The sequence below is a fragment of the Gobio gobio genome, assembly GCF_949357685.1.
Source record: "Gobio gobio genome assembly, chromosome: 15".
Lineage (NCBI taxonomy): Eukaryota > Metazoa > Chordata > Actinopteri > Cypriniformes > Gobionidae > Gobio > Gobio gobio.
Window position 1 is genome coordinate 36,541,133 of NC_137108.1, and position 12,777 is coordinate 36,553,909.

Consider the following 12,777-nt stretch of genomic DNA (forward strand, 5'->3'; position numbering starts at 1 on the left):
CTACTGCCAATAAATACATAACAAACTGCTGTGAGCAAGTAAGAAATGTTGCTGCTGCACAACATACATGAATTACCCATAGCAGATCTATACAGGTGGAGCTAGGGAAGGTGGAGGGTTTATGAAACGCACTGCAACTGATTCAGCAAAATGCTGACCAAGTATTTGAAGGTTGAGCAGCGAGCTCATTGGCTACTGATACAGCAGGAACCAATCAGCTGTTTCATGACATAACTTTGTACTTTAAAATTGTGTTGTCAAAAATTATCTTTGTCTCTGAGATTCAGAGCATTCTTTGCATCCTTTCCAAATTCACATAAAAGTTATCTTTGTAAAGTGAGCTTCGACCGGTATAACTTGCTTAGTACTGTACAATACTGTATTTTATGCAATTCAAAAAATACAGAAACTGAATGGATTTATGATATTCCGTTAATGATTCTTGTTCCACCAATATGGACTGCAAATTTGACTGAAAACTCGACACTAGTTCTGTGACTACACAGAACGCTATCCCCATTGGACCCCATGTTTGTAATGCCTGTTCAGAAACGTGTGCCAATACATTTCCAGTTCTTTTGTAATAGTGGTAGCTATCAGTTAATAACATGCTAAGACAACAGCCTAATCAATATACAATATGCTAAGCTAGCAGACAAATCATCTAACAGTATGCAAATCATATAAGATAATCAAGCGCTGAATAGAGTAACCATTAAATCAATAAAAACCAATAATAAAGTATTTTTCCCATAAATTCTAGTGTTCCTCAGAAGATAGTCACGCAGGTTTGGAACAACACGAAGGTGTGAAAATGGTTAAGGAATTTTCATTTTTCACGGAACTATTCCTTTAAGTACAAATATCAGACTTAAAACGGCATTTCTTATTTCCAAATACTTCTTCCTCAAAAATGAAATCATTAAAAAATGAATAATTAAAGAACAGGAATCAGAACTGAAATGTTAAATTGACTCAAGATTCCCAATCCTACACAACACACAAACACCAATTTGGTGACTCTCGTTCCTCCATGATTAATTATATCCCCAGAAATGAAACTGAAGACGACACACCTCACTTTAGGGCAAAATATTGTTTCTTCAATGCATGGTGCACTGTGACGTGAAAAGCCAGGGTTAACGTGTCTCATTCATCTTCAGTCCTCCCAGCCACATCCCTAAACCAGAGAGAGACAGATGTGCTGTGGGGGAAGCCCCCTGCTTCAATTCAATTCTCTTGCCAATTCCAGCCACCCTGGGAATTCTATGGGGAACCATGGGGAGACTCCCTCTTTCCTCACCTTCTTAGGCTCTCTCTGATCATTGCGTTCCTTTTTGCAAAATTGCACAGAGAGAAGTCACTTTCTACACATGGAGATTTATCTCCATTCATCGTCTGTGGTGCTGAGTGTATGGATTACAGATGATTAATACCTTCACTGACTCATCACCTGGGGAGTATCCACAGGGGCTTAAGTGTGTAATGCACAGCAGACATCCAAGTGTCTCCTACCCGCCTCGATCCACCCTCATTTCACATGCATTACCATGGAAGCCTGTTTCCGCCTCAGAGGAAAAAATGAAAAGGTTTTGTAACAGTCACACTGAGATATAAAGTGACTTTGTTTATCATAATTGACTTTTGTATCTTACAAAGTCGCAACTGCAAGATATAAAAGTCACAAATATGCTAACTACACATTTTAATTGTCAGATATTTAAGAGATAGTTCACCCAAAAATGAAAATTCTGTCATTAATTACTCACCCTCGTTCCAAACCCGTAAAACTTTTGTTCATCTTTAGAACACAAATGGTGTTCAAAAACGCTTCAAAAATGTCATAAAGAGATTGTAAAACTAACCCATATGAATCCAAATCCAAATTTTCTGAAGAGACTCTGTCGCTTTACACAATGAACAGATTTAAATTTAGGTCACATCACAATTATGAGACAAAGTGTTTAATTGCGAGATGCAATTATGAGCAAATAAAGTTGCAAAAATGAGACAGTAAAACTGCAAGATGTCTCATTGCGAAATTGCAAGATAAAAAGTAACAAATACGAGAATCAAAGTCAATTGTGAGACAGTCACATTGCAAAATATCTGCATTTATGAGAATTACGAGGTTTATGAGATGTATGCAAGATATTAAGTCACATCACGAGATTGCAAAATAAGTCACATCGTGAGATATCACAATGAGACAAAACGTCAATTGCGAGATGTAAAGTAACAATTATGAGGAAATATAGTTGCAAGTATGCGACAATCAATCTGCAAATGTCTCATTGTGAAATTGCAGGATAAACAAATACGAGAATCGAAGTCAATTGCGAGACAGTCATTGGGAAATATCTGCATTTATGAGAATTACGAGGTTCATGAGTCATAATGCAAGATACAAAGTCATGAGATTGCAAAATGTCACATTGTGAAATAACAATTCGCAATTGTCAAGTCGCAATTGCGATGAAGTCAAATTGTGAGAGATAGTCACATTGTGAAATGTAAACTCATTTACGAGGAACAAATTCGCATTTGTAAGGCATTAAGAAATTACCTTTTAATTTTGTTTTACTCAAGGCAGAAAAGGCTTCCATGTATTACAGATCAATGGACCAATTCACAAGCTTGCGGTCCAGGTGTGCGTCTAAGGTTGACCTATAGGAATTAAAAACAACATGGACAACTAATCCACAGTGCTTTGTCTTTGACCTCAGTGCCATAGCATTTAAATGCTCCAGCTGTTGGACCTTTCTGGCATGAATGGGAGCCTGGTTCAGTTGATTTTCCATCTTCCTAAGAGGCACCGCAGAAATTAGAGCTGTGATTACTGGAACACTAAATCAGATGCAGCCGTTTTTGCTCGGTTTCCGTGTTGATGATGAACGACACTGTATATACACACATTCCCATAAATTGCATTAGCTGCTACCTGTACAAGCGTTGCATGTTAAATTAGCATGTCTCATGTTGCACCGGAGCACAAATGTTAGATGGATGACTATTCCAACTTCCTCTTTCTAACAACTTTTACTTGTCACGAAAATATGGCTAAACTTGGAAAAGAGCAAAAAAGAGGAAAAGAAAAACACCCTCCTGACTACAGATGGCACTATTGCGTTAAGTTGAAGGCCAGTTTCTAGCCTTGCACATCACTCACACATCAAAGTGATTGACATGTTCTTTTACAGACCACTTACAAGACTTTAATGACCTTTACAAGAGAGGGCATTGACTTCTTCCATTCCTAGTTGCCTGGGAGACAAGGATCCACATGTAAATGATATTCTCTCTCAAATGAACCATCCTTGATGGTTCCTCAAAAGGCTACACTTCAATGCAGCGGTTCCTGTAAAAATAACCGCTCTGTCAGTCTCCCTCCGCGGTCCCCAGGCTTTCGCTGGTTCTGAGAGCTTGGAATGTGAAATCAAACGCAGACACATCCACTGACCAAAGTATTAAAACTGATGAGTAAATGACTTTCACCGCTCCCACTTCAGGCTTTCAAGCCCCTTAACAAGTCAGTCGGTCCATGAGGGGAAAAAAAAGGAGAGGCAATAAAGTCAACGCTCAACTTTTCCACGGGACTGCATGTGAAATTATGAGACAATTGCCACGACTTAATAAACAAAAGAGATGGAAGTAGCAGCTGACCCGGCACGGGTGAGTGAGAAAATAACGCTCATTTAGTCCCGAAAGCGATGTGACCGTTACAAATGAGTACAGTAGGAAACCAGACCTCCTTTTCACAACATCTCTCAATCTTTCCCTCTCTCCCACTTGAGAAAAACCCAGATTTATGCATCGAAAGTGCTTTTGTTTTAATTACGGACGGAGCTTTCCTGACGGTCTTGCTGTAATTGAGGGGCACGAGTCCCAGTCGGATCATTGGGAGCGAGAGACTGCCTGCTGCTCAGCCTTCTTTTAATGGGAATTTCTGTTACTCCTAAGTATTTCAGCAGATCCTCGCAGCCGCCCATGGGGTAGCGTGAAGCTGGGGCTATATCGGTTCTTGAAGTCTTCTGAGGGCACATTATATGACCATAGTAATGGCGATTATTATCCTCTTTATTGCCATTATCATTCAGTGGTCCAAGGGTGGTCTGAAAGGGATTCTAACTGCTCATTAGCTTATAGCGGCTCGGTGAGTAGCTGATCGTCCAGCTGGGTGATTGAAAACAACTAGCTAAAGCATTTCTAGAAAACAGGCCGAGACAGAACAAATTATCCTTGGATATCAATGCACGGAACAGATAATTGACCAATGAAGACCTAACAAAACATTGATATAGTTAGTCAAAAATGCCGTCCTTTATTGTGCTAAGAAAGAAACCAAATCTTAGCTGATCTTCCAGCTGGGCATTGAAAACAACTAGCCAAAAAAATTCTAGAAAAGGGCAAGACAGAAGAAATGACCCTTGAATATCAATGCATGAAACATAATGAATGATCAATAAAAACCTACCAAAACATTGCTACGGTTAGTCAAAAAAACGCAGTCCTTTATTTTTCTAAGAAAGAAACGGATCAGTCATGACATCAGTTTCTAGCACATACAGTAAGCAGTTTACTCTCTAATCACACCCTTAAAACTACAAGAACTGACCGAACTAGAAACATTACACAGATTTTTCTTTCTACGCTCACTTCCGTTGCAGACGCATTTGATTCCACCACTCATCCCAATGATAAGCTCTTAATAATAAATAAAGGAGTGCAGACGGTTGAATCAAGAAACGTGGAATGGTTCGGGGTGTCTGAAGCCTACCCGGAGACCTCAAAACAATACAAAGATGGATGAACTGATATAGAGGTGGTTGGGTTGGGTTGGGTGGTCTGGTCTGTGGGTGGTGGTGGAGTAGTCTAGTGAGCAGGGAGAGCTGCCATGGTGTTGTGGTGACAGAGGTTGTGGGAAGGGGGGGGGGGCAGAGCTGAGGTTTAAGACATGGTGATCTGCATGGACTCCAACATTTCCTCCACCGCCTTCACCGAGCATTTGTTCTCCTTCTTCCCACGGCCTGCCATCTAGGAGAAACAGAGAGAGAGAGGGGTTGATGAAAGGACATCATTCCATTTACAATGTTTTTGGACGTATTACGTTTTAACACAAACATTGTAGAGTGTCAGACTCCATAACATACTAACGCTAAAAGACAAGTATTTGTGTACGATTCCCATATCTTGCTGGGGCTGCATTCATAAAACACTTCATAGTCAGACTGTTTCTAAGAGGGTGAAGAGTATGTAAAGACCATTGCTACAAATCTCTGAACCTTAAGGCTCCATACCGGTCTGCCTAAATTAGGAGATTAACCTATTTTTTGAGGGGTCCCAGTGATAGTAACCTAAATCTCTTAATATAACTGGTAACACTTTATTTTACAGCGTCCCTGTTACATTTGTTACATGTACCATTGTAAAAACAGTACGTTATGCATAATTACATGCAACCCTTATCCTACAGTAAGTACATATAGTTAATTATAATTACTTAGTGCTTAAATATATAATTACACTGTAACAATGACACCTTAAAATAAAGTATAACCATATATATGGTAACATTTTATTTTAACTCGACAGTTACGTTACTACATGTACTTACTATATTAATAAGAGTAAATTATGTATAATTTCAAGTAACCAAACCCTAACTCTATATTAAGTATATGTTAATTGTACTTACTCAAATAAGTCCTGAGTAATATTAATGTTACTACATTACTACTCATTTTAAAACAATTAATAATACATTTAATTAATTAATAATAATAAAAACATTTCCAGCTAGTTTTGTGTTAGTGTGCGAGAGTAGGATCAATTCATTTTGTACATTTCACTGTGCTGTCTGTCCCCAACCAAAAATTGATGACTTATGTTGCTCTGCAAACCTTTTTTTCCCAATCAAATGCTTTCCCTTTAGTCAATCGAGTTACGTCAGCTACTGACGGAATGAGCGAACTCCCATTCCGTCAGTAACTGACGTAACGTCTCCGTTCTCTTCCTTCAGGGAACGAGGGTTACATACGTAACCGAGACATTCTAGTATGAGAAATGTTCCACCCCCTAATATCATCAGTAACTGACTAGCAAGTGGAAAAGCAAGAAGCAGTTTATGGATGTAACCTAAATATTTTAATTAAAATATTAAATTTAACCTTAAGGGGTGGTTGATTAGGATTTCACTTTCTTAAAATTTAGTTAGTGTGTTTGAGCATAAACAACATCTGCAAAGTTACGATGCTCAAAGTTCAAAGCAAAGGGAGATATTTTCTTTGAAAGAAATCACTTTTTAAGGACTACAACAAACGGCTGGTAGGGACTACAACAAGATTATTCACGGGTTGGTGACACAACTAACCCTAAAATTTACATAAACCCTGCCCCCGGGAACACGAAAAACAAAGGGGGTGAGGCCATGTTGCGAAGAGGAAGAGTTCTTGTAATAGAGCACATTTGGGAGTCTGCTCAAGCTGTCACATCTTTTCACATTTTTTGCATTACAGTACGTAATAGCATGTCATAAAAGCACATAAGTTATAACCGTAATTAAACTAAACTATACCTGTTCTATCTTCATGCAGCATATATTCTCTGGCTCTGTAGGCATCTTACAACAGTTCCCACACGAGCGCTTAATAGATTATCATGACAGAATATGCTAATCAATGACTTGAAGATAGTTAACTTCACATCAGCTACATGAATTCCTCAACTAACAATTCAGAAATGTCCTGCTGCATTCTACATGTTGTCTCTCCATCATTGTCCGACTCCGGTTTGAATATAAAAGGCTGATCAGACCTTTTCAGTGCGTCTGCACGAAGTAATCGGAGCTGCTAACTCGAGCTCTTGAAGCTCCGCCCTCTTCTTGAAAGGGGGCCGGGAGCAGCAGCTCATTTGCATTTAAAGGGACACACACTAAAACGGTTTTGGTCAGCCTGAAAAGGTGACAATTTTAACATGCTATAAAAAAGTATCTGTGGGGTATTTTGAACTAAAACTTCACATACACACTCTGGGGATATCAGAGACTTATTTTACATCTTGTTAAAGGGGCATTATAGGACCCCTTTAACAACTTGCAACTTCACTTTCAAAGATGCAAATTTTGACTTGGCTGAAAAATAGTTTGAACAGTGATGAAGCCTCTGCCCTCACTAGTAGAGTAATTGAGATGCTGCCGCAGGTTTCTCTTCCTCTCTCCTTGTTCGCCCTATGAGAGTAAAAGGATTGGAGGGATACTACAGCCTAATGAGTCACCAACTTACACGCTCACTCACAAAGACCCATTAGCCGACAGACCCCATGGCCAAGCATACTTACTCACAACACACACTCTTGCCACATCCGCTGTGACTCATCTGCTAAGAGTCCCTCTGCCTTGCTCAAACTGGACAAATTGGGCATATCGGCCAAAGCTCACTTCTCTGTCCTCTCCTCCAGCAATTGACATAATAAACCAATCCACTATCCATTAAAGGCTGTGCTCTCCGGTTCTCCTCATTAGTCACGTCTGACATTTGCAACATATCCCGATCACCACAACAGCTCCAGCAGAGGAACCAATGCAAGGTGTTTAAGAGGTCAAGGTTTGTCTGGTTAGCATAGCCCCATTAACCCTTGTCAGTAGATGCTGGAACTACACCAAAAATGAGCATCACTAACAATGTTTTTTTGAAGAAGAAATGTTTTCAAAAAATCCAATCATTGTCTGTAATGTTGGGGACTGAACTCAAGCAGCTGCATGAGCTGAAGATTAACAATGACACAGGTAAACTGAAGCGCTTTGCTAACAGGTTAACTCATCCAAACAAATCGTATACATATTATGAGATTAATCCGATATAAAAGAAAATGTATTCCTGTGATGGCAAAGCTGAATTTTCACCAACCATTACTTCAGTCTTCAGTGTCACATGATCCTTCAGAAATCATTCTAATTCAGCAATTTGATGCTCAAGAAAGATTTCTTATTATCATCAATGTTGATGTAAGTTAACGCCAGGTGCACTCAGAAACGAAGGAGAACTGGATCCAAATCCAGTGTTTAATAAATAAAGATAAAGGATAAACGGTACAGGGATAAATCTATACTTGAACAAGACCTAACAATGAACACAGGAAACTTTGGGGTTTAAATACACAGGGGTTAATTAGCAAACAAGAAACACCTGGGAACAATCAACAAGAAAACTACAAACTGACTACGAAATTGGTCACCACACAGGAAATAACTTAAATGCCCACACACAAGAGAGGTAACAACAGTTGCACTGACTAATATTTTGTGGAAACCATGATACATTTTTTTTTTAGGATTCTGTCGAACAATTTATTTGAAATATAAATATTTTGTACCATTATATGTCTTTATTGCCACTTTTGGTCAATTTAATCTGTCCTTTAAGAATTAAAGTTTTAAATAATTTATAAAACAAAACACTACTGATCTCAAACTTGAATGGTAGTGTACGAACATTCTTGATATTCTAACCTACATCTGCACAAAACTTGTCGGGAGTAACAGTGTAAATGAGCTCTTTCCATAATGTGCTAAAAAACTGAAAATTAAAACAAAGATTCACAATATTGTATACCAATAGTGTACTCATGTTACATTAAAATGAATAAAATATTGTTTAAAAAGTGTATAAAAAAATTTAAATGTTGTTTATATGTCTATTAGGTGTTTTTAATATGCCTTAAAACAAACCATGTGCAAATTCATAAGTCAACACCATTGCTGAGTATTTTCTTCTTAAAACTGCAGTGAACCAAAGACAGTCTCAAAAACGCGGTTTGAAATCGCCGGGGTTTCTTACATCACAACTACCTTGTAACCAATCACGTCAACATGCAGGCGGGCTTTAGCATTTCATTAACTATGCTGCGAATCAGGGGAGTCTCAAGAGAAGCCATGTTATCCCGCTATATTTTTCTGTTGATATGAAAAATCGTCTACATTTAGCAATATAGTAGGTGAATTGTGTATATGATGTTATGATGAACTATATGCCTTTCTCCACTGACCTTCTAAGTGGTTCAAAGCGTTTCTAAGGATACTGATTTTTAAAAGGCAGCTGTCTGACTCGGAGATGGCGAACAGGAACATGGTTTATGTAAAATTAGCAACACACTATTTGCTGTTTGATAACGTAGTCAAGCAAAAGGCTAATCATATTAATTACCGCTATGTGTCCGACGTTGTAGAGAGCGATACATAAAACGCATTATTCTGATATACCGACTTGTAGACGACCCTGTATGAGTGAGTGGAGACGGGGCTCATTTGCATATTCATGGATCCGCGTATTTTAAGCCGTGAATAATATTTTCACAGGAACAATCTTTAAATCTTGTCATTTTGGTGCTCTTAGATGAGTTTTACGGGATACAATTATTGACTACAGGGGGGCTTTAAAAGATTTTAAAGGATTTTCTTCCTAAAGAGACAGAAACTATGACTAAAAATGGGCCCAGCTGATTAGCTTTGGTGGTTCCCACAAACAAAGATGTCAGATTTCAAATTGCACCCGCCGAACAACTGCCATTGAGATAAATGGGAATGCTAACAGACGGCTTTCTCCAGGTATTCGAGACCTCCTTGGAGGAAACATCTGCATCGTAATGGGCTGTGGGTGCGCTTGTAGAAAGAAGGAGCCAGCAATCCCAGTGAACTCACTGGGTAAACAGAAAAGAAGCACACAGAGCATGGCCGAGAGAGCATGGCAGTGCCGTTTCTGGGCTTGGCAGTGCATATCTGTGTCCTTGCAAGTAATTCATGGGTCCCGCTGGACATGTACACATACAGAGAGACAAATGTTATTTTCTTACTGGGAAACATCGCTAGATTAACAGAGCTGATATGTGGTTTACGTGCCAGGCTGCCGTTCCCAGCATTCTCACAAAATCCCCACATTATTGTGCAAGTGAGCTGTGTGGTTTCTTCTGAACGATGGATTCCATCACGTTTTAGATGAGTGAAAAGTCAAGGGCATCTATTAATGGCACAGAGGACTACTCAATGCTCAGCAGCCCATGCATATCATGCATTTCAAAGCAATTAGACAGGTACGCATGCTGACTCAATGCCAATGTTTGCATTGATTGTGGCTGACACGCGACCAGGTAATTGCAATTACTCACTCATGAAATTAAGCGGTATGTGTGTGCCTTTGGTTTCTAAGTGTTAGATAATGGACCAACCCTGTCGTATCGCTCAATCTGCTGTGAGTGAGGGCTATGCCATTACGCATCAGAAGCCCTGTTGCACCCTAATCCATCAGTGAAGTGAGTCATCCGTCTGTATGACTATTATGAAACGTGGACTGACTCAGGACTTGACAGCCGCTGTGGCTGAGTGATATCAGCAATGAATTATTAGCTCTATATTGAGAGAGAGAAGGATAAATGTAATGTATTTATCCTCAAAGTCAAAGACAGAAAGCACTAAGAGGAAAAAGGAGTGAGTTGAGCAGAGAATGTGCCATCAAATTCATTTCGAACAGTTGTCCGAGGACATCAACCGTGGCCAGAAAGTGACTTGCCTCAACCATCAAATGATGGTATGCTAACCACCAGAGGTTGGAGGCACCGTTAACCTCCAGAAGACCTCATCAATCAAAGCTACTCTGCTAAAGGGTGACTCAACTTCTCTTTGAAAGACCTCAGAAGTTCTTCAAAGCAAGGAGTACAACAGGTTATGTTGACCTCTCAATACAACTACGGTGCTTTCAGGTATAGTGAACAAGGTTAAGGATAAATGGCTTATTCTGAACAGCCTTAGGTTAATTCTTACCTGCATATTCAAAGCCCGTTCACCATATCTATGTCATTAGAGGACACACATGATTCTCACACAGTATTTCAAGTTCTCTCAACACCAACAACATAAAAACCAACATCAAAGTCTCCGACTCATATATTTAAAAAATATATATATATATCAACGTGTCATATGTAATACCTCCCAAGAACCAAGTATCAACAGCAGATATCTTTGTTGTTTTGACAAAACACTGTACAACACCTTGTCTGAAAGGGATAGTTTACCAAAAAAAGTATATTCTGTCATCATTCTCTCATGTAGTTCCAAACTGTGGAACAAGATATTTTGAAGAAAGGTTTTGCCCATACAATGAAAGTCAATGAGGTCCAAAACAACACTGGACACAATTAAATTGCAGCGCATAGATAGAAAATATATGCATATTTGCTTTTGTGTTACACAGAGAAAGTCATACATATTTGGAACAACATGGCAGTGAGTAAATGACAACAGATATTTCATTTTTGGGTGAACTATCCCCTATAACTACAAGACATGCGTTAAGTTTTGAGTGTCAAAGGATTTTTCCCTCCTCACTGAATGTGAAATGTTGCACAAAGTGACTATCAATCAGCCAAATCAATCAAAACGTATTTTATCTGTAAAACAAAACTACATGGAGCATAATCTCTGGCCTATGAGATTTCACTGTGGGATTGACTACCGGGCGTAACACGACAAAAATAGGAATCAAGTACCGTCACAGAGCCCTGACGCATGATGTTGCTGACGCTATGGTTAGGACACTGTCAGAAAGACTGCCATCCATAAGCAATGACGTTCTCGCGGGTAAAGTCTCTCCTGAGGCATACGGATCAGTCAATAGAGGAGAAAGATACAGAAGATGATTGTGTAAAAAAAGACAGGAATGAAAGGAACATTAATATCCATTTATTGGGTGGTCTGGAAATTCCAACAGAAAACCAGCCAAGTTTTAAAACACCCTCAGGGTTGGAGACCACAAGGTCGATGTGTTACTTTTGAAAGTGGATAACAGTCCTTAAATATTTTATTCTATAAAAGAAAATGTAAAAAGTTAACAATGCACATTTTATAGGTCCCTTTAGTATTAAAAGGTATAATTGACCCAAAAATGAAAACTGGCATTTTACTCACCCTCATGTCCAAACCTATTAATCTATACAATTAAATCAATTGTTTTGGTCCCCATTGACATTCATTGCATGGACAAAAACAGTTAAAATGTGTTCTTTTGTGTTCTACAGAGGAAAGAATGTTATACAGGTCTGGAACGACATGAGGGTAAGTAATGACAGTTTTCATTTTTTTCATGGCCCCCAAAATATTTTGCTGTATCAATTTCTGAACATGCAATATACAGTGGCAAGAAAAAGTATGTGAACCACTTGCAGAATCTGTGAAAATGTAAATAATTTTAACTAAATAAAAGAGATCATACAAAATGCATGTTATTTTTTATTTAGTACTGTCCTGAATAAGATATTTTACATAAAAATGTTTACATTTAGTCCACAAGACAAAAAAATTGCTAAATTTATTAAGATAACCCCCGTTCAAAAGTTTGTGAACCATTAATTCTTAATACATTGTGTCGTTCCCTGGATGACCCACGGACGTTTTTTTTTGTTTTTTTTGTAATGGTTGTTCATGAGTCCATTGTTTGTCCTGAGCAGTTAACCCACCGAATGTTCTTCAGAAAAATCCTCCAGGTCTGGCACATTCTTTAGTTTTCCACTGATGCATTAAGAGCTGGGGGTGAAAACTTTTGAACAGGATGAAGATGTCCAAATGTTTCTTATTTTGTTTAAATATCTTTTTATTTTCATTTAGTACTGCCCTTCAGAAGCAATAGAAGATACTTGCATGTTTCCCAGAAGACAAATTGAGTACAATTTACCTTAATCTTCAAATTCAATAAGTTTTCACCCCCCGGCTCTTAATGCATTGTGTTTCCT

At 38.6% G+C, this 12,777-nt stretch overlaps 1 protein-coding gene across 1 annotated transcript in view; it reads right to left on the reverse strand.

Annotated features, from left to right (window-relative positions):
* Window positions 1-1,950: 1,950 nt before the first annotated feature.
* The window catches only part of emc2 (ER membrane protein complex subunit 2), a 44,613-nt gene continuing 33,786 nt past the window's right edge, over window positions 1,951-12,777 (reverse strand). Inside the window, exon 11 of the mRNA XM_079836391.1 lies at window positions 1,951-5,034. Coding sequence (XP_079692517.1) covers window positions 4,948-5,034 — 87 coding nt within the window. The 3' untranslated portion in view covers window positions 1,951-4,947. The remainder of the gene's footprint in view (window positions 5,035-12,777) is intronic.